The sequence below is a fragment of the Pongo abelii genome, chromosome 9 (assembly GCF_028885655.2).
Source record: "Pongo abelii isolate AG06213 chromosome 9, NHGRI_mPonAbe1-v2.0_pri, whole genome shotgun sequence".
NCBI classification, from domain to species: domain Eukaryota; kingdom Metazoa; phylum Chordata; class Mammalia; order Primates; family Hominidae; genus Pongo; species Pongo abelii.
The window spans coordinates 71044300-71066138 of NC_071994.2; the positions used below are offsets into that span (position 1 = coordinate 71044300).

At 43.9% G+C, this 21839-nt stretch overlaps 1 protein-coding gene and 1 long non-coding RNA gene across 3 annotated transcripts; one reads left to right on the top strand and one right to left on the bottom strand.

The window, feature by feature from the left end:
- Window positions 1-236: 236 nt before the first annotated feature.
- Window positions 237-21360, bottom strand: LOC129048706 (uncharacterized). The gene is made up of 5 exons (XR_010135491.1): window positions 16276-21360; window positions 11544-11651; window positions 11201-11342; window positions 1526-1618; window positions 237-691 (listed from the first exon to the last, which is right to left on the bottom strand). It is a non-coding gene; the product is annotated as an uncharacterized LOC129048706 (long non-coding RNA).
- CAVIN3 (caveolae associated protein 3) lies at window positions 13461-16301 on the top strand. Of its 2 annotated transcripts, none has more exons than XM_002822099.5 (2): window positions 13461-15154; window positions 15683-16301. In XM_002822099.5, exons 1-2 carry the CDS (start codon window positions 14771-14773, stop codon window positions 16082-16084), a joined length of 786 nt encoding a protein of 261 aa, XP_002822145.1. In that variant the 5' UTR covers window positions 13461-14770; the 3' UTR covers window positions 16085-16301. The 2 variants fall into 2 exon arrangements, with proteins under 2 accessions (XP_002822145.1, XP_054380764.1); XM_054524789.1 differs by lacking the exon at window positions 13461-15154 and adding an exon at window positions 15158-15590.
- Window positions 21361-21839: the final 479 nt, after the last annotated feature.

The following is a 21839-nucleotide window of genomic DNA, read 5'->3' on the forward strand; positions in this document are numbered from 1 at the left end:
GTGGCATGTGCCTGTAGTCCTAGCTACTCTGGAGACTGAGGTGGGAGGACCACTTGAGCCTGGGAGGTCGAGGCTGCAGTGAGCTGTGACTGCGCCACTGCACTCCAGCTGGGCAACAGAGCAAGACCCTGTCTCAAAACAAAACCAACCAACCAACCAACCAAACAAACAAACAAAGCATGTATCTGCATGCTTGTCTGAGGGACTGGGATGAGCGGGTGGGTAGAGAGCTTACCCCTCTTGAACTTACACTCTCCTCTTGAGCATCAGTGGTGGGAGTTCCAGAAAGGTACTGCAGCTGGGCTGAGGCTAGATGAAGACACCATCTTAGTAAAAAGCTGTGGGGCATCCTGACCAGATGGGGACAGTTTGGGGAAATATTTTGAACCACTACTCAAAGAATGGCAGCAGTCCCCCGCTTTGCAGGTCTCTCTCCTCTTTGAGGTCCCATTTTTCTGCTACATAGTCATAAGACCTATTTATGCTCTGGCAGCATTTTGCAAAGTTCTCTCTTACCCACCATCTCTTTGGGGAGGACATGAGGTAGGCCTGAAGATCAGAGAGGATAAATGAAGTGGCTAAGGTTACCCAACAAGTAAGTGGTGAGTGGCAGAAACAGGATTCACAGCCAGTTCTCTGTGTGCGTTCAGGACTTGTTGCACCTTATCGAATCCATCCTAGTTCCTCTTTGCTGCCAGTCATGCATGATCATTGAAAACACCCAGCATTCAGAAAGCATTAAAAAATTATTTTTAAAAATTTCATTTCACTCTTGCAAGGGCATAATGCTTACTCTAGACCAGGATCAAAAATAACAGAGTTCAATAAAGAATATAGATGGGAAAGAAAAACATATTAATAATTTATTGAGGAACATCAGTGTGATCAGTGTCACTATTAACTTTTTGTTTATCAATTTTATAAAAGCAGCAAGATTTAAATTAAGTGAATTATCCAGAGTATATACAACAAAGGAGGGTACAGCCAGGATGTGAACATAGAGGTGCTGATAAAAGCCCTGGTGTCCTGCAGAACCTTGGGGGGGCAGAGAGCTTACCCCTCTGCTATTCCGCCCCTTCCCCAAGGTTGTTGTGGGCGTCAAAACAGACCAAGTACCTACAGGTCAGCTCCTACTGGACCCTCAAATTCACAGAGCACCTCTTTTCAGCTCACCCTGTGTTTATCTCCTTACTTCTCCTTTTGTTTTTCTACAGTGTCTGCTTAGGTCATGGGTTGGATTGACAGGTAAAATATAGGATGCCCTAATAAAATTAAATTTAACATAAATAACGAATAACATTTCTAGTATATTGCATGGGACATACTAATACTAGAAAAGGTATTCGTAGCTTATCTTACACTCAAATTTAACTTGACGTCCTATATTTTTATTTGCTAAATCTGGTACCTCTAGCCACCTGCAAATCCGCTGTCATCTGCATTAGTGCGGTCAAGGTCCCAGCCTTCCTCTAGTTGAGGAGCTGAGTAGCATCTAGTCATTCAGTCCAGAGATAGGACATAATACCTGTTTAGCTTCAGCTTTGTGCAAAATACTCTGTTGGCCCTCTGGAAGGATGAAACTGTAACTTGTTTGGCCCCTCCTGTCCTCAGTTTCTTCCTATGGGAAATGGAGATGAAGTTTAATTTGGACCAGGCTCAAACCCTGATGCTGCCACTTAGAGTTATGGCCTTTGTGCATATTCCTCTTCCTCTCTGATCCTCCTGATTCCTTCACTGGGTAGCAAGTGAGAGAAATAAATTGAAAGAGTATGTGAAGCTATATGCAAATAGTTATGTGGCAGTGAATATTTCTTTTTCAACAATTCCAATTTCACTGGATTCAGATTGCTTCTCTAGCTGCTGTGATATTTTTGGTAACATGGTTTATTTGCCTAAGGAGCAGATGCCAGGGTTGGATCCCAGCCCTGCTATTTATCAGTAGTGTGATCTTGGCAAGTAATCTAATCTCTTTGTTTCCCCATCTCCTCACTGTGAAATGGGATAGTAATATTGCCTATCTCAGAGGGTCATTGTAAGGATTAATTTAATTGGTACAAATGAAAGGCTTACTACTGTCTAACAAAAATCAATTCTGTTAGAAATCACTAGAGTAGCTACCCTCCAGGGCCAGGGTGGGAAGGAGGTAGAAGGCAGTAGTTTTTTTTTCTTTTTCTTTTTTTTTTAATAGAGTTCAGGAATTAGCAAATATTTCTGGGAGAATTTATTTATTTATTGACAGGGTCCCGCTTTGTCACCCAGGCTAGAGTGCAGTGGCGTGATCTTGGCTCACTCTTGGCTGTTCTCCTGGACAGGTAGAGCAGCCTCTCCCTGTCCTGGAGAACTTTAGACTTTCAAAGGCAATAGAATTGGTAGGGTCCAAACAGATTTCTAAGTAACAAAGGGGGACCTAGGTAATACCTGGGTTATAAGGTGAAAAAACAGAAAATTGCACGAAAATTTTATGTACATAGTCAATTTTCATTATCTGCTGTAGTTATAATCTATAAAATTGCTGAGAACACCGAATTAGTCACCATTGAACCATTTCTTCTGAGGAAAATGCAGAGTTAGGTCCCTATAAGCCCATAGTCATAATATTTTCATCAACCAATCAATACATAACATAGTTTTATATGTGTTTCTGTTCAAAAACACCTTATTTAATATATATTGTTGGTTCCTTAACATTGAACTCCCAGCTGACAGCATTATAGCTCATGTCTGCACAAAGCCTACCTAACCCCTGTATTTTCTCTGTTAAGGCACATCACAGCCCGTGCTCAGGAGCAACAGACAGTACTTCAACACTACCCTTGGGGGCCACAGTAAACAGTGAAATCACCAATAAAAACCACAAAAATTGAAAACACGGCACTACATAGATCGTGAAAAAAATACATATTAATATTTACAGTACCAGTGCTGAAACAAGAAGGGAGAGCGTTGCCTTACTGGATGTCATTTGGGAATATTCCCTGTTGAGCAACTGATATTTTTGGCCCCTTTGTGTATGTCTGCAAATGACCACAAAAACTCCTGGGTGTTGATTTTGGGGTTACAAATACATTTTTGTAAGTAGGCAAATTTGCAAATACTGATCCATGAATAATGAGGATTGACTGCATATATAAAAGGGTAGAATCAGCAAATAGGTGGCACAGAGGAGGGTGGAAGGATCTAGAGGTCCAAAAAGCTGGGCTGGATGGTGAGGGGAGAACTTCAGGGTCACCTTTTATCTCCTCCCCCCACCTTCAAGAACTGATTAGCAACTGGTCCAAGCTCTGTGATGTGAGTCAGTAACTCTACACCAGAGAGCACTTTCTCAGTGCCCAGTTGCCTGAGACAGCAATGTGCTCAGTTTGATGGAGGACTATTTCTTTTTTCTAAAGAAATTTAGAGCCTTGGGACATTAATTCCACCTTTTCTTTTCTTTCTTTCTTTTTATTTTTTTGAGATGGCGTCTTGCTCTGTCGCCCAGGATGGAGTGCAATGGTGTGATCTCTGCTCACTGCAACCTCTGTCTCCTGGATTCAAGCAATTCTCCCACCTCAGCCTCCCGAGTAGCTGGGATTACAGGCACCTGCCATCATGCCTGGCTAATTTTTGTATTTTTGTAGAGATAGGGTTTCACCATGTTGACCAGGTTGGTCTTGAACTCCTGACCTTAGGTGATCCGCCTGCCTTGGCCTCCTGAAGTGCTGGGAATATAGGCATGAGCCACTGCACCTCCACCTTTTATTTCTACGTGGGATTGGGCTCCTCATCTGTCACTCTACTATCTACACAGGGGTCAATTTTTACCAAAATAAAAAAATACAAACATCAATCAAATAAGGGAATCTTAGGCCCAGTTTCCTGCAGAGATTAACTCTTGATTTTCTCTTCTCATCCCATATCCCACATAATTCAATTCTAATTAGTTTAAATTAAAATTTAAAAACTGACACGATTCAGTTATTGGAAACTTTTAAGTATATTTGGAATTACTTGGGTATGTAACTATAAATTTTATGAAGTTGTTAAAGCAAACTAAATATGGCCTGAGAAGAGCTCTGTACTTCCATATTTGAGTCTCTGTAGATGAACTGTAACCTAGCTTAATAGTCAGATAAAATTGAAAACCTAACTTAGTGGTGTGTACCTGTAACAATAGCTGAGTGTTGGCCAATCGTAGGGGCCATACTTCAACCACTCATAGACTACTGAATGTTCAAACTGCATTCAAATAAGGCAAATGCCGAGTTGTAACCAATTTCACTGGTTCTGTACCTCACTTCTGATTCCTGTACGTCACTTTACCTTTTTTGTCTATAAATTTGTTCAGACCATGAGGCACCCCTGGAGTCTCTGTGAATCTGCTGTGATTCTGGCGCCTGCCCAATTCGTGAATCATTCATTGCTCAATTAAACTCCTTTAAACTTAATTTGGCTGGTTTTTCTTTTATCAAAGTCTAAACATACAGCCATCATTTCTAAGGAACATTTAATATGCAAATTGAGATGTTCTATAAATATAAAATATACACCAGATTTCAGAGACCTAAAAGAATGTAAAATATCTAATTAATACTTAACAAATATGATTACATGTTAAAATGGCAATATTTTGGATATATTGAGTTAAACAAAATATCTTTTAAAAGTTAATTTCATTAAAAAATTTTTAAAATATGGCTACTAGAAAATTTTAAATTATATACATTATATTTATAGTGAATAGTACTGAACTAGGATCTTATCTGCCCCTGCTCACATTGTTTATGATTATGGCACCAGGCAGTAGAAACATAGGTGTCTACTCATGAGTCATGGACCGGACCTGCTGAGACTCCACAGGCCTTCTCCAACGCTCTTAGCCATTGAATATGACCAGTCTTTTTCCTGGATCCCATTCGTTTTTCTAACCTTGCAAAGATCCAAGTTTGCTTTTCTTGGTAGGTCCTCCAGGCTTCAACAGGTAGTACTCTAATCTGATTTCCTGAGGAAATTTCAAATCCCAACAAGTTCAAGAGTAATTTCTATTTTTCCTTTGAGGATTCACTTTTCAACCTTTGAAAGTACAGTACAATCTGAACATTACATTTTTCTGTCTCCAAAAATTTTCCCATTATAGGTGGAGCTGTGTAAGTATATGGTTGCCTCAATATCTTTTACAAGTTTTAGTGTGGAAGTATATATGAGTAAATTTCTTTCTTTTCTTTTTCTTCTCTTTTCTTTTCTGTCTCTCTCTCCTTCCTCCCCTTGCCCATCTCCCTCCCTCTCTTCCTTCCTTCCTTCCTTCTTTCCTTTCTTCGTTCTCTAAATCATCTTTAGCCCACATCAATTAGATGGTTTCAGTTACTACAGCACTCCTCTTCCTCCATTAGCTTCCCAACCAAATCAATCTCTGACAGATCTACTTGGTTGGAGACCTGACTCCAAGGCTAGCTCTTCCCTTCTGGTCTCTTTTGCCAGGTCCAGGCACTACAGCAGTCTTCTGCATTCTTTATGGGCAGCAGTGCCTTGCTTAGTGCTCTTTAGCTCATTCATTATGTGACTTAAATGCCACTTGGTGACAAAAAGAGTATCTTAAACCCTAATCCTACCTATGATGATCAATATTTCCTTTATCCAAATCCACACAATAACAAGGAGTCATGATTAAGCTGCAGTTCCTATAGACAGGCAAGTTGAATAGTAGGCAGTACACTGGTTTTGCACGGTATACTATCTCTGGGGGACTCAATGGATTATTGTGATATGATCACACTTAACTGGATGGGGGTCTCAATGCCAAAAAGTTGAGGTACCATTCTGAAGAACAAGTCTACTAATCTCAGGAATCATTCTCACCTTTGGATTAAGTGAGTAAGCTTTTAGACCTATTAAAACATTTTAACTCTTTCAAACTCTTCTCTATTGTCCTCCCTGGCTGGCTTAGTAAATGGATTGTCGTACATATGGTCTGGTTCTGAGCAGTTTTCTGTCCTGCTTCTAAAGTCCACTGAATCCAAATAAGTGAGAAATATTCGGTAGGGTAATTTGTGTTGTGCAATGTTGCTAAACCATGTCAATTGCCCTAAAGTGGCATGGGGTGGAAGAGCAATGCTGTTCTTTACCCAGGGTAGACTCACTTCTTTCCCTTCCTTGGCTGAATTGATTGGCAACTATCTATTCTTTAGACACTAAACAAATGATAGTTATTTTTCAAACAAAATTCATAACTAAATACCATTTAACTAATGTAGTGCCTAAATCTTATAAAAATCAAATTATTTCCCAGTTGTGGTAGATACTGGATGGCTAATAATGACTTCTTCTTCCTCGGGCTCAGCCCCAGATACAAAGGGGAATGTCTATGCTAAGATAAAAGTAGTTGCAGGGCTAGCTATATACAGTAGTCTATAAGTCACCACCCATCTGGAATTACTGACCATGGAATCATGGCCAAGCCCCTCTTCAGTGGTTCATTCTATCTCTCAATCCAGGTAAGAGGTAGGGCACATCATCCTCCAATGATCTGCCCTGTCCTTTATCATATGGGTGGTAAAATATATTCCTGGATTAGAGGCTTTAGCTCAAGGTGGAGGGCTGCAGTCCTTTGATGGTGGCTTCTCAGTGATTTGCCTAAGAATGCAAACTCAAACCCAGGCAAGGCTTCCCTGCTGGCAGAGCCCATTGAATTCCTCAGATTACAGAAAGAAACTCAATAGAGTCTATTTAGTAATTCCAGACTTTTTTTTTTTTTTTTTCCTCTTGGAATGTCCCAGGGCATTTTTGCAGAAGGAGCCCAAACTCCTACATCCTGACAATTGACTCCAGCAGTAATTACATACTTCACAATGTGAGCTTGGGCCAACCTAGTTCTCATCTCAGGTGTCTGGTGTTCTGATGCACCCAGTATGCCTTGGCCAAAACAAACATCCATGACATATTGATGGATTTACTTGCTTTTAAATTGTTTTTTCTATCCCTAATCTTTTTGGTAGGTGTCTATAGATGTACTAGTTTTCTAGGTCTGCCATAACAAGTTACCACAAATTAAGTGGTTTAAAACAACAGAAGTATATTTTGTCAAAGTCCAAGAGGGCAGAAGTACAAAATCAGTATGGTAGAGCCACTCACTCTTGGAAGGCTCTGAGGGGGAATCCAGTCTATGTCTCTCTCTTAGCTTCTGATCCTTGGTATTCCTTGGCTTGTGGCTGCCCTCCCATCTCTTCCTTCACTTTCACAGCACTGTCTTTTCTGTGTCTTTGTGGCTTCTCCTCTACTTATAAGTACACCAGGCATTTGATTTAGAATGATCTCATCTCAAGATCCTTAACTTAATTATATCTGCAAAGATGTAGTTATATCTGCAAAGGTCATATTCACAGGTACTAGGGGTTAGAGCTTGGACATATCTTTTGGGGGGACACTATTTGCTATTGTTTAAATGTGTCCACCAAATTTCATGTGTTGGAAACTTAATCTCCAAATTCATATGTTGATTGGAAGTGGGGCCTTTGGGAAGTACTTAGGATTAGATAAGGTCAACAGGGTGGGGTCCCCAAAATAGGACTGGTGGCTTTATAAGAAGAAGAGGCCTGAGCTGACATGCACACTCCTGCCCTCTCGCCATATGATGCCTTCACCATGTTATAATGCATCAAAAAGGCTCTCACCAGATGCCAGCACCAAGCTGTCAGACTTCCCAGCCTCCAGAACCATCAGCTAAATAAACTTCTGTTCTTTATAAATTACCCAGTCCGTGGTATTCAGTTATAGCAACAGAAAATGGACTAAAACACTATTCAACACACTAAAATATGAGATACAAAAATAGTCATTTGAGTGAATAATGTGCCTGATTCTTGCTATAAAAGGCATCCCTAAGCCTACTGGTCATAATATACCATTCCAAGATCTTCCATCCATTTAGATATTTTGATTTCTGGAGTCAGTACAAATTCACTTCCTGATGCCTCAAACTTATAGCTATTGTAATTGCCAGTGGCACAGAGTTCCCTCATTGTGTGGAATGGCCTTACGTCTTCCGTAGACAGGATGTCTATGACAAAGGGTGGAAGGTAGTGCCTGTCTACTGAGGCACATTGCCTGTTAAATGAGCGGTTCTGTCTGTGCCTCACATTGTTACTTTTGATTTAAAGGTTAGTGCCTGGAGGATGCATCAGTTTTTCTGGGCAGATGAAAGTGAGGGTCCTGGTCAGGGATATTTCTTTTGTAATGAGCTCACATAGATATCTCTCATCCTTTCTTAGATTTTGATTTTTCTATTTAATAATCAAAGACTGTTAAGCTCTATTGCTACGTGAGACAAAGGGTTCCAATTCACAAAACCACTCAGCAACCTCTGTTGAGTCTCTCCTCTAGTACTATTATTCCCCTCCAGTAATCAGACAGCAATTGTTTTTCAAAAGCAGTACAATTCTCAGCTGCTAAAAGCATTCCTTAGTCAAAAATCCTAAATACTTATGCTATATTTTCCCTTGTAGGATATGCCCTCCTCCCTCCCTGACAAATCGTCTTGGTGGAAGAGGTAGAAATCACAGAGACTTCAGGGTCTCATTTTTCTCTCTGACTTGTAGGACCCAAAGGATAGAATTGACCATACTGTGGCTTGTAACTTGCCAGGGTTAGTCACTGGGGCTTCTCTCAATCCTTCTGAAAGTATGTAGCCTTTTGGATGACTCAAGATATACAGTGTGTGAAAATTCCAAGGTGAAGCATTTGCTGACTCTAACACCTCCCTCTGTTCTTTGTTGCAGTAGGAGGTGTTACACATGTTTCACTACCTGTCCTGAGTTTAAGCACTACTATTCTAGGTAATCCCTGTCTGCTGGATTTCTAGGTAATCCCTGTCTGGTGGATGGTCTCTGAACCCAGTGGGACAGACTCATCCTCTTGGGTATGATGTTAAGAATGGCAGTGCCTTTGTCACTTTTGTTTTAGGGGATCTTGGCAACTTCATATAGTGGGGCACCTGGCAACTGAAAGAAGAAGGAAAACAAAGATGCAGAATGATACCATCTAAGGCGCTATGATCTGATCTGTCTTTTTCAGAGATTTCCTTAAAGCGAAAGGAGCACCCAGCTGTTCTTGAATAGGTAGAGACAGAGGGCCACCCTTAAGCCGATCTTTGTTAGGCAGATATATTTCAGGCAGCCCCAGGCCTGATGAAAGGTGTAGTGGATTTGTTTCTCCTTAGTACAGCCAACTCTTCCTCATAGTATGCTGTGCTCTGGGGAGGGGATGGGCCAGTATATAAATGGAACCCTTGACAAACAGGATGGGTAATACCTTTTAGTTTTTTAAAGCAGTTAGCTCAACTACCATAGTATTCCACTAATTTTTGCAAGACTCTTTACATCTGGGCAACTATTGGTTTAATTGTCTATGTTCTACTGGGAGTCTTCAGGTTTTATTAACTTTTCCCACAGAGACTCTAATACTTTCACATAATTGGGGAAGCCATTTGCAGGAGCATCCTGGGTAATGGGATACTGTAATACTGATATTGATTAATCAAAGTTGTTATTAGTTTTCCAGAGCTACCAAAACAAAAAAAGTCACAAACTAGGTGGCTTAAAACAACAGAACTTTGCTGGGTGCAGTGGCTTACACCTGTAATCCTAGCATTTTGGGAGGCCAAGGCAGGTGGATCACTGGAGGTCAGGAGTTCGAGACCAGCCTGGCCAACATGGTGAAACCCTGTCTTGTCTTTACTACAAATACAAAAATTAGCCGAGTGTGATGGCAGGCACCTGTAGTCCCAGCTCTTCAGGAGGCTGAGGCAGGAGAATCACTCAAACCTGGGAGGCGACGTTGCAGTGAGCTGAGATCATGCCATTGCACTGTAGCCTGGGCAACAAGGGCAAGACTCTGTCTCAAAAACACCAACACCAACACCAAAAACCCCATAAATTTATTCTGTCATGGTTGTGGAGGGCAGAAGCCTGAAATCAAGGTGTTGGCAGGGGCATGTTCCTTCTGAAGCTCCTAGGGAGGGATCCTCCCTTGCCTGTTTCGGTTTCTGGGGCATTCCTTGGTTTGTGGCAGCTAACTCCAAGCTCTGCCTCTGTTGTCACATGGTGTTCTCCCTGTGTATCTCCTCCGTCTCTTATAAGGACACCAGTCATATTGGATTAAGGGCCTACTCTACTTCATTATGGCCTCATCTTAATTATATTTGCAAGACTGTATTTCCAAGTAAGGTCATATTCATAGGCACCAGGGGTTAGGACTTAAATATGTCTTTTTGGGGACACAAGCAACCTGTGACAATAAGTTTCCACTTTTCATGTCCATACCATGGGGTATGAGAGAGTAGATGCCAGCCATACCCCTAGTTTAGAGAATATAATTTTTTTTTTTTTTTTTTTTTTGAGACGGAGTTTTGCTCTTGTTGCCCAGGCTGGAGTGCAATGGCGCGATCTCAGCTCACCACAACCTCTGCCCCCTGGGTTCAAGTAATTCTCCCACCTCAGCCTCCCAAGTAGCTGGGATTGCAGGCATGTGCCACCATCTCTGGCTAATTTTGTATTTTTAGTAGAGACGGGTTTCTCCATGTTGGTCAGGCTGGCCTCAAACTCCCAACTTCAGGTGATCCGCCCGCCCCAGCCTCCCAAAGTGCTGGGATGACAGGTGTGAGCCACCACATCCGGCTAAGAATAGAAATTTTTAAGATGACTGCCTTAGAGGTGTTAAAAAGTTTTTTAATTGGGAAGCCATCAGGCTGAGATGGCTCCACCACATTTGATTCCTACATAAGCAAACCAAAGCCCAATGTAAAAAGTAAAAGAAAACTAGGGACCTTACCAATCAGAAACCACCAACTAACCTCTAACTAGGGGAATTTCCATATTAATGAATCAAATATATTTTATTTGTCTTACTTCCATGTTCAGCCTATAAAAAGCTCACTGCCCACACTGCTGCAGCTGAGCTCTCTGAACCTCTTTTGGCTTTGAGTGCAGCCTAATTTATGAATTGTTCTTAGCTCAAATAAACCCTTTAAAATTTTAAGGTTCCTAAGTTTATTTTTGAACAGAGGGCATCATTCTGCATCTTTGTTTTCTTCTTTTCTTACCCTTTTTGGAAACTGCAATACAGTTCTTCCTTGGATACTTTATAATCAAGGTCACTCTACTACAAGTTCTGTCAATCTCTGTTTTATTGACTCAGGCATTCTTCTAGCTGGCCCCAAGTTATTTTTACTTACCTCATGGCTTCCATTTTCCACTATAAGCCAGTTCATATGGCTTTTAAACTTGAGGCTTTGGGGAGACTGGTAGAACCATCATTGGCTCTATTGTTAAGTTTAAGGTCCTCCTTGTTCCACATATCCAGAGAGGGAGTTACTGCTACAGGAGATTGAAAAAAATTAGGCAGATAGTGAGGGCAAAAGAGTCCTCAGCAGAATTTCCCTTTTAACAAAAAGCAGCCCCCAAATCATTTCTTTTCTAACAAAGAACAGTCTGAAAAATCAAGCTGCAAACATAGATAAGCAAGCTGGAAGCCTGCCGGGGTGAATACCGGCAGCTGTGTCAATAGAAAAGGGCTACCTGGGGGCCAGGTATGTTCAACATGGAGGCTCCATCTTCCCTTTTCTTTGTCACCACAGGTATAGTAAAGAAACAGGCAACAAGGCACTGGCCAGGTAGAGAACCCATCTGCAAAATAAAAGATTAGGCTGGGGGTGGCCATCTTTTTGTGCCTATAGAAATGGCATACCTAGCCCTAACCAGTTTTTCGTGCTGTATGCAAATGACACACTTGGTCCAACCAATCTTTTGTGCCCTATGTAAATGACACACTGCCTCCTTAAGGTCATCTATAAAATCCCTTGCATTCCACTGCAGAACCAGCAACTCATTCCTCTGGGACCCCTCTCTGCTGCAGAGAGCTCTTCTTTTTCTTTGCCTATTCAACTTCTGCTCTGAACCTCACTCTTTGTGTGTCCGTGTCCTAGTTTTCCATAGCTGTGACACAACCAATCTTGGGTATTTACTCCAGACAACAATGCCACTTCATTACCAGGTTTTAAAAAATATCTATCTATGCTGGGCGCGGTGGCTCACGCCTGTAATCCCAGCACTTTGGGAGGCTGAGGTGGGTGGATCACGGGGTCAGGAGTTCAAGACCAGCCTGACCAACATGGTGAAATCCTGTCTCTACTAAAATTACAAAAATTAGCTGGGCATGGTCACGCGTGCCTGTAATCCCAGCTACTCAGGAGGCTGAGGCAGGGGAATTGCTTGAACCTAGGAGGCGGAGGTTGCAGTGAGCCAAGATCGCGTGTTTGCGCTCCAGCCTGGGTGACAGAGCGAGACTTGGTCTCAGGAAAAAAAAAAAAAAACAAAACTATCCAAATCTATCCAAGTATCTATCCAAGTACTTCTTATTTCCAAATGCACTGAATTTCCTTAGCCCCACTCATCAAGGCTGGTGATTCTTTCATAGGCTTCCTATAATATTAATATCCATTCCCAGTAGTACCCAGATTTTTGTACAGAGATCCACTTTTCCTCCCATACCACCCTAATACTCCTGGGGAAGCTGAATCTACTCTACTTCAGAATTGATCTAACTTGTCAAAAGGCAATTATTAGATTTCTTGTCAGTGATTGGTTAGGGAACATAGGCCTAAACCCATCAATGCATGTCATTTTTGTAGCCATAGAATTTGGATTTGGAAAAGCCAAGTAACCCAGTGGAAGGCAAGTGTAAAAATTCTGGGAGGCTTCTGGGAAATAAATGTCCTAAATTTTAAGATGGTCCCCTTTTTCTTTTAGATCTTGTGCAGAGTTTTGAAGCCTGGAATGAAGCTGACACTTGTGTGTATGTGGGCACATACACAGGGGTAGGGGGTGTGTGGGGGACATGGGGGAGTGTGAGAGGTACGGGATGGGGTTCATAGTTGAGCAGTGGAGAGAACTGCAGAAAACCAGATTTGGAGCTGTGAATGACTCACACTTAATCACCACTCTACCAATCCTCTTTTTCAATTATGTTTGAATTGAGTTTCCTGTTACTGTTTGAATTGAGTTTTTGTTCCCTCAGTCTGAAAGCATTTTACCTGGTACATCCCTGATGGATCTCTCTGGGTAAATGTAGTTTCACTGGAAGAGATGGTGATTCCCACCAGATTCCCAAGAGAGCTTATTTTCTCTTGCATTAAGCAGCAGGGGTCAGGCTTATGGCCTTGTATTTGTAGAAATCAGCCATCAACCTAGCATCACCAGATTTCTGGCATTAGCTGCCCATGTCTGTGGCACTTCAGGCCCATGTAACTGTTTCCAGAGTGACACAAGTTTCTTCCACAGTTGTCATCAAGTGGCTCTCACAGGTTCAGTGAGAAGAGGAAAAGGGAGAGAGATCATCAGGATTAATGGATTACTTGCATTTGTGAGACGGTTTGCCAAGTATTGCTACAAACAAGGCATGGGATTTTCTTTTCTTTTCTTTTCTTTTTTTGCGATGGGGTCTTGCTCTGTCCTCCAGGCTGTAGTGCAGTGGAGCAATCTTGGCTTACTGCAACCTCTGCCTCCCAGGTTCAAATGATTCTCCTGCCTCAGCCCTCCCAAGTAGCTGGGATTACAGGCGTGTGTCACAACGCCCTGCTAATTTTTGTATTTTTAGTAGAGACGGGGTTTTGCCATGTTGCCCAGGCTGGTCTGGAACTCCCTGCCTCACATGACCTCCCACCCCGGCCTCCCAAAGTGCTGGGATTACAGGCATGAGCCACCGCGCCCGGCTAAGGCATGGGATTTTTCGAACTGCTGACATTAGAAATTCACAATCCACATCATTAACTGGATCCTCCATGCCCACTCTCTCCCTCTCTGTAGCAGCAATTTCAAATCTTTACTCTCCGCAGTTCCACAGAACACAAGAAACAAACAAGCAAAAAAAGTCAGGCAGAAGCCCAAGTAACCTCTATCAAAGCAAAGACCAGTGCCTAGTCTAACCCTTTTAAGGATTTTAAAAGAAGATGTGAAGAGGTGTCCTGCTTATCCTCCAAGCTTGGGTGCTGGGGCCGGGCCGGCTGAGATTTACCAGTGAAACCCAAAGAAAGAGAGGGCAGAGAACTAGAGAAAAGAAACAAGATAATGCTACCCAAGAGGACGAAATAGAGAAGCAGGAAACGAAGCCTGCGGCCAAACCCTGGTGATGACTATTAGGAAAACACCAGAGGATGCCCCGCCCGCCAGCCCACAATGAGCAGCCTGTCCACGTCACAAAGCGTGGCCTCGGGCCTTGACAGTTCGCGATCTGTAAGCAGGATGTTCCAAGGCCTCCCTGTCGCCTGCATCCAGCCTGGGGGCCACGAAAAATACAATCTTCACTGGTGTGGGAGGCCGAAAGTGGACGGCGACGGAGGCCCCTCTGGTTATCTCTCTGCCGTGCCAACACAGTTTCTGCGCCCACTAAGATGCATGAAATAAAAATTTCCGTGACTCGCCCTTTGCAGTGGAGACCTGAAACAGGCACACCAGGGAATTGGAGCGGAGGAGGGTAACTCAAACTCAGAGTGACAGAGTTTGCAGGGGGCCGATTTGGGGCCAACAGGCTTCCCAGCAGGTCCCCGGCGCGGGGCAGCGGAAGGCGAAACGCTTTCAAGAGACCCCGCTGCCAACATCCCCACGCCCTCGCACCCTCCCGCCGCCCCAGAAGGCCAACTCCGCCTGCCTGAGTCACAGCTGGAGCTGGGGAGGAGCCAGGGAAAGGCGGCCCCTGACCGTAGTGCAGCCAGCGGTTACAGGCAGACGGAGCAGAGCGGTAAGGGATCATGAGGGAGAGTGCGTTGGAGCCGGGGCCTGTGCCCGAGGCGCCGGCGGGGGGTCCCGTGCACGCCGTGACGGTGGTGACCCTGCTGGAGAAGCTGGCCTCCATGCTGGAGACGTTGCGGGAGCGGCAGGGAGGCCTGGCTCGAAGGCAGGGAGGCCTGGCAGGGTCCGTGCGCCGCATCCAGAGCGGCCTGGGCGCTCTGAGTCGCAGCCACGACACCACCAGCAACACCTTGGCGCAGCTGCTGGCCAAGGCGGAGCGCGTGAGCTCGCACGCCAACGCCGCCCAAGAGCGCGCTGTGCGCCGCGCAGCCCAGGTGCAGCGGCTGGAGGCCAACCACGGGTTGCTGGTGGCGCGCGGGAAGCTCCACGTTCTGCTCTTCAAGGTCAGTGACCTCAAACGGTCCCCAATCCGGGGCCTTTGCCGGCCTTTGGGCCACCAGCTGGGGGCTCCCCGCTTCCATCCACCTACCACACCCACATTCCTGACCCCTCCCGCCGTCTGTTGCTGTGGAACAGACTCACAGAGCCGCACCTACTTCCCAAGATCCAGCCCCATCCCTCCCTCTCATGCCTGAGCCCCGCCTGGCCAATCCAAGCCCGCCCAGCTGTAGCTCAGGCCACGTCCGCAGAATTTGGTCTAAGTCCCAGCCAATCCCTAAAATAACGGTGGTTGAAAGGGCATTCCGTGACTGCGGGCACTATCCTCTTCTCGCGCCTCACCGGGCCTCACCTACTTTACAAGGTTTTGCAGTTCGCAGGGAGCTTTCCCTCCTCTTACCTTCCCACGCCTGCCTTTCCCCCCAGACTCTGGCTGCGGAGGTAAAAGGTTTCCCTTGTGTAATTAAGGAGTGAGTTTCGGGCTGCTGGGGGTAAGGAGCTGCCAGGATCAGTGCTGTGTCCGTCACATGCAGGAGGAGGGTGAAGTCCCAGCCAGCGCTTTCCAGAAGGCACCAGAGCCCTTGGGCCCGGCGGACCAGTCCGAGCTGGGCCCAGAGCAGCTGGAGGCCGAAGTTGGAGAGAGCTCGGACGAGGAGCCGGTGGAGTCCAGGGCCCAGCGGCTGCGGCGCACCGGATTGCAGAAGGTACAGAGCCTCCGAAGGGCCCTTTCGGGCCGGAAAGGCCCTGCAGCGCCACCGCCCACCCCGGTCAAGCCGCCTCGCCTTGGGCCTGGCCGGAGCGCTGAAGCCCAGCCGGAAGCCCAGCCTGCACTGGAGCCCACGCTGGAGCCAGAGCCTCCGCAGGACACCGAGGAAGATCCCGGGAGACCTGGGGCTGCCGAAGAAGCTCTGCTCCAAATGGAGAGTGCAGCCTGAGGGCTGGTGTTGCCTGCCTACCCTGTGCTTGTGCCTTGTCCCAAAATAAATCCTTTCAGAATGTAGCACTCACGCCCTAATAAGGAGCGAATCCTGCATCCACCAAGGCGGGCGCTCTGGCCCTCCCTTCCTTAAGCCCAGTCCTGTGTCCTCTGAAAGAGGTGCAGCCACTCACACCTGCTTGCGCTCACCATCAATAAAAGTAATTTCACCCGAACCAGACTCCGTGAGAAGGGATGGGGAAGCGGTTGGATGTGGGAAGGCAGTTACAAGGAATAAGACAAATGTTGGAACCTGGAATCATTGTACGATTTCTCCAGTTTCCACGGAGTCCTGCGTTCTAGACTCCAGTGACACATAGAAATATCCTTCTGACCACTTGCTCTTTAAACACTTTCCTCATGGGAACACACAGTTGCAGTTTTTTTTTTTGTTTTTTTTTAGCATCCAGTACAGTCCTTGCTGTAGGTGCTTACTCAGTGTCAACTAATGGTTTTCCTCTTAGTCTTTTCTTTCCTTAGCTCCTCCTAAAAGTTGAGTTTTCCAGGATTCCTTTCTTGGCCCTCTTTTTACTCAGGGTACTTTTCGGTTGACATTCATGCCTAGGCCTCCCCTACCAGCTGCATACACCCCATACCACTGTCTTGAGCCGCAGTTGAAAAGTGCTTCAAAAGTACCAAGTATCTTCTACCTTTTAAATTCCATTTCGTTCAACAGCTATTTATTGAACACCTACTATGTAGCAGGCCCTATTAGATATGGTTCAGAATATTTCCCCCTCTTGTGTTTTCTTTACCAATGATGACACAAAAAATCAATGTACCATCATCCACAGAGAAACTTGGGAGTCCTTGTCGGCTCAAGGGCTTTCTCTCATCCCCCTCCCACATGGAAACAGCTATTCTATTGATTTTACCTCTGCAATCTGTCCACTTTTCTAATACAGCCACTGCCTTATTTCAGGCCTTTCACTTGACCAGTGTTTGAAATGCCAATCTCATCACATCATTGTCTTGATTCAAATATTTCAGTGTCTCCCCATTATCTTCAGAATAAAGACCAAGCTCTTTATAATTATTTTCAAGGCCCTTTGTGATCTGGTCCCTGCCTATTTTTGTAGCCTCATCTCTCACCACTTCCCCTTGTGCTACCATTGAGTCACACTGAGCTCTGTGCTCTCACTCTCATCCCTGCTATCCTGCCAGACTCAGTAAAGCACACCTGTTTCAGGGCCAGGTATTTCTCTTCCTTCTCTCAAAGCACCACTTGCACACCTCTAGTGCCAGCTGCACTGATTGTGAGGGTTTTTGGTTACACCCCCCTCCACTCTACTAGATTGTGGCTCCCTTGCAGTAGGGACAGTTTTATTCATTTCTGTATTTCCCACACCAAATACTGTGTCTGGCACACGGTAGACCTTCTTGAGGGGCTGAGGAGAGTTCCCTGCAGCAGTAAAGCAAGAATATTACAGAAGGGGCTGGGCACGGTGGCTCACGCCTGTAATCTTAGCACTTTGGGAGGCCAAGATGGGTGGAGGACTTGACCTTGGGAGCTAGAATCCAGCCTTGGCAAAATGATGAAACCCCATTTCTACAAAAATTACAAAAATTAGCTGGATGTGGTGGCTTGTACCTGTAGTCCCAGCTACCTGGGGGGCTGAGGTGGGAGGATCACTTGAGCCCAGGAGGCAGGGGTTGCAGTAAGCCAAGATCATGCCACCGCACTCCAGCCTGGGTGACAGAATGAGACCATGTTTCAAGAAAAAAAAAAAAAAAGAAAGAAAGAAAAAAAACTAGAAGTGGGAGTGGTGGTTAAGGATGAAGAGCACAGTCACCTACTCCTTCATTCAGTCACTATCATATAACATTTTTAATACCTACTTTGTTCCAGGCCCTATGCTAAGTCTCATGAACACCTCAGGGAGCTCAGGATTTAGAGGGAGATACCATCACCAATTGTAATGAATGATGGTTACATGTAAGTTATTTTGAGAGCAAATGGGGAAGGGGCATGACCCAACCTGAAGGAGGAAAAGTGGGAGATATATAAGGAATTGTTCTTGGAAATGGTAAATAGTGAGATGGAAAACAGGAATGGTGAGGGGCAGTAGAGCTCAGCGGTGGGTAGTTTGGGTTCTCTGTTCCCTTATCTATAAAATGAGATAATTATAGCCCCCTACTTAGGTTGTTGGAAAGATTAAGTGACATAAATCAAGTGCCTAGCACAGTGCCGGAGTATAGTTTTTGCTCCATAAACTTCAGGTATATAATTCATTTGTCCACTCATTCAACAAATACTTACTGAACTCTTAGGGTCTTCCAGGTGCTATTTTAAAATCTGAGAAGAGTGCCAGGCGTGGTGGCTCACATCTGTAATCCCAGCACTTTGGGAGGCTGAGGCAGGCAGATCGCTTGAGTCCAGGAGTTTGAGACCAGCCTGGGCAACATGGCAAAACCCCGTCTGTACTAAAAATACACAAAAAGTTATCCAGATGTGGTGGTGCACACCTGTAGTCCCAGCTACTTGGGAGGCTGAGGCACCAGAATTGCTTAAGTCTAGGGGGCAGAGGCTGCAGATTGCATCACTGCACTCCACCCTGGGCAACAGGGCGACAGTCTGTCTCAAAAAATAAAATAAATAAATAATAAATAAAGTAAATAAAATCTGAGGACACAGTGGCACATAAGAAAGACAAGATCCATACCTCTATTGAGTTAAATTCCAGTAGGAAGAGACAGGTAATAAGTAAACACATGAACCACAAGGGCATTCTGGTTATGAGCTCTGAAGAAAAAACAGACTAAGGATACAGATAAGGTTTGTGGGGGTGTTCTTTAGATAAGGACATTGGGGAGTAATATTGGGACCAGAGTTACACGTATGAATTACTCCTTGACAGTTGAGTTTGAGTGGTGTCACATTTTTATTTTTGTGGATTCAATAAGAAGAGTTTAAGCCCCTACATGCCTGCCATGCTGTTGGGAAGTTGATGATTAGTAATTTTAGTTATCTTCCCATTTTCGAGACTGTGCAGTACCAGGGGGCTCACACCATCTCTCAGCCTTTGCATGTCTCTGGTGCCCTTGCTCCTTATGACCACACGATGTCAGTGTCGGGGAGCCAGTGTCCTAGTTGGTGCCTCCTCTAATTTCCCCGATGTCGGCCTGACCGGCAATATGTTGGGGACAGTTAGGGGTAGAGGAGGTGTGGGGGGCAGGGGTCCTTCCTTGGAGGGCGGCTCTGCAGTAGCTCCATTTGGTCTGGGGAAGTTCAACCCTTCTCCTGCAGGCTCCCAACCCTGGTGCTCAGACTGTGCCCCTTTCAAGGTTTGGCCGTCTCAATGGGACTGATATGAGCAGGCTCAGTTCTCTGTCCCTAAGGAAAAATAAATTCTTGTTTTTCCAAATTCCTGGAAATCTACTTGATTTTCCCCTTTCAACCCACAATTAGAATTAAGAACCTAAGTGTGCATTTTCCATATAAAACATCTTGACCCCTAGAAACCCAAAGGCTTGACTAATTTTGCAAGGGAAGGGTATATTACTTTTTATTTCTTCCTGAGTTGTCTATAACAGCAAATAATAAAATCGAGTTAAAACAAAATTAGTTAAATTTCTTAATAGCTCAAATTGTTATGTTCTCCATTATCACTGCTGGTTATTATTATTAATATTGTTAAACATTAATGGCCAGGTGCAGTGGTTCATGCCTGTAATCCTAGCCTTTTGGGAGGCTGAGGTGAGTGGATAGCTTGAGGCCAGGAGTTCAAGACCATCCTGGGGTAACATGGATGTCTCTACAAAAAAGTTTAAAAAAAATTAGCTGGGCATGGGGGCACACCTGTAGTCCTAGCTACTTGGGAGGCTGAGGGGGGAAGATTGCTTGAGCCCAGGATTTTAAGGTTGCATTGAGTTATGATCATGGCACTATACTCCAGCCTGGGTGACAGAATGAGACCTTGCCTTTAAAAAAGTAAAATAAAGGAAGTGGAGACAATGACAGAATACCAACTTGTCATCCAGCATGTGTGGCATTTAGGCAGCTGTTTAAGCCGGTGGAAGGTACATTAGTGGATCATTAAAATTCACTTTGGCTCTCAACTCTTCAGGCCGGAAACACAAATTTATCTTGCATTCCAGCAAGATTAGGCTGATCTGCAATAACTGCACTCAGAAAACTGATTAATTTGATTGCTGGATTCATTAATTTCCCAAAGAAATCTAATGGCCAAGTGACTGGAATAGTCTAGCTAGCTATTCAAAACATTTTTCATCCTTCAACAAAGTCTACATGGGAAGCCAAAGTAAGATCTTAAACTATGTATAATGCAATAGAATAGTAGAAACTGGATAAAGGTAATGGGCAGAATAATCTAATCTTATATGCCCACTTTCTGCTTTGACATGCCTCTTACATGGGCAAAAATATATACATTCCTGGCAGGAAACTTCTTCCCTAGTTAAGGACTAGAAGTCCTTTTGATTTTCCTTTATTGTGAGCAGAGGAGTCATATAACCTCAGCATTGAAGAGAACTCGAATGCTGTCTATTCCACAAGCATTTCCAACACTAAAGCGTCCTGTACTGTCTTGACATCTGTCCTTGTGGTTTCAGATATTTCTTAGTTTCATCAAAGACAGACAGAGTTTGCATTCATGGTCTCTTTTCTATTTTAGAATTATTTTTAACATGATGGTGGAAAGCACAGTCTTTATTCAGTCATTTTAAAACAAGAGTCCAACAATCATCCCCTACCCCCAGTCCTATGAGATTAAGTTTAATTATCCTGATAGTTATTTTCTTTAATCCATAACCTGTGTCTTGAGCATGGACATTTTGTTAGGAAGTCTGGTTTATTAGAGAAGATAGGTTTGAGATGATCCCATATTATGAGTCATATTGTTTCTGGACTTCTATAGATCTTCCTCTCTGCAACACAGAATGAAGACAGTGCAGTCCAACCCAATTTAAACAACTCCTTTTATTTCACAGACACTCATGGACTAGACCATTCTAAAGTAATGTGGATTATTGAATGTAGCATTAATTTTATGATATCATTATTACTTCCTGTATTCCTTATGTATTTACATGCCTGTTTTATTCTTATTTCTTTACCCACTTTCCCCAACAGTCTACCTGTTTTGCCCTAATCTTTAGATATCTCTAAATCTGGCTAGTCAAAATGTATTTTAATACTCTTGAACTTAAAAAAAAATTACAAATGTACCCTTCTTATGTTTGCATACCATTTGAAATTGTTAACATCTGTGTTGACCAACGCTCCGAATGTTTGATTCAGTTAACTTGATCATTATTCCATAATTTTATAAAGCTAATTTGAAAGATACATATCTTACTTTTTAGTATGATTTCCTTTCTCCTACTTCTCATTTTTAGAATAGTTATGAATTCATGGCTCTTTTTAAAGACTCAATTGGTATCAATTGCTGGCTGGTAGGTTTTCTCCTGATGCTTACCTGTCACTTCTTGGTATATGGGAGCTCTTTTCAACGTGTTTTTTTTTTTTTTTTTTTGCTATGATTTGAATGTGTCTCCAAAAATTCATGTGTTGGAAATTTAGTCCCCATTGCAACAGTTTTGGGAGGGAAATGAGGCCTAATAGGAGTTGTTCAGGTCATGAGAACTCTGACCTGTCAACCTAAATAACAAAAGGAGAGGAAGACTCTCTAGAAGAAAATGATGTTTATTCGGGAATAGGCATTACAATGGGAATATGTACGTCTTCCACAGTA

What these genes read in the sequence shown, in the direction of transcription:
- CAVIN3 (XM_002822099.5), top strand. Translation starts at nt 14,771, where the DNA reads ATGAGGGAGAGTGCGTTGGAGCCGGGGCCTGTGCCCGAGGCGCCGGCG. An exon ending in TCCACGTTCTGCTCTTCAAG is followed by an intron (nt 15,155 to 15,682) that starts GTCAGTGACCTC and finishes CGTCACATGCAG; the next exon opens with GAGGAGGGTGAAGTCCCAGC.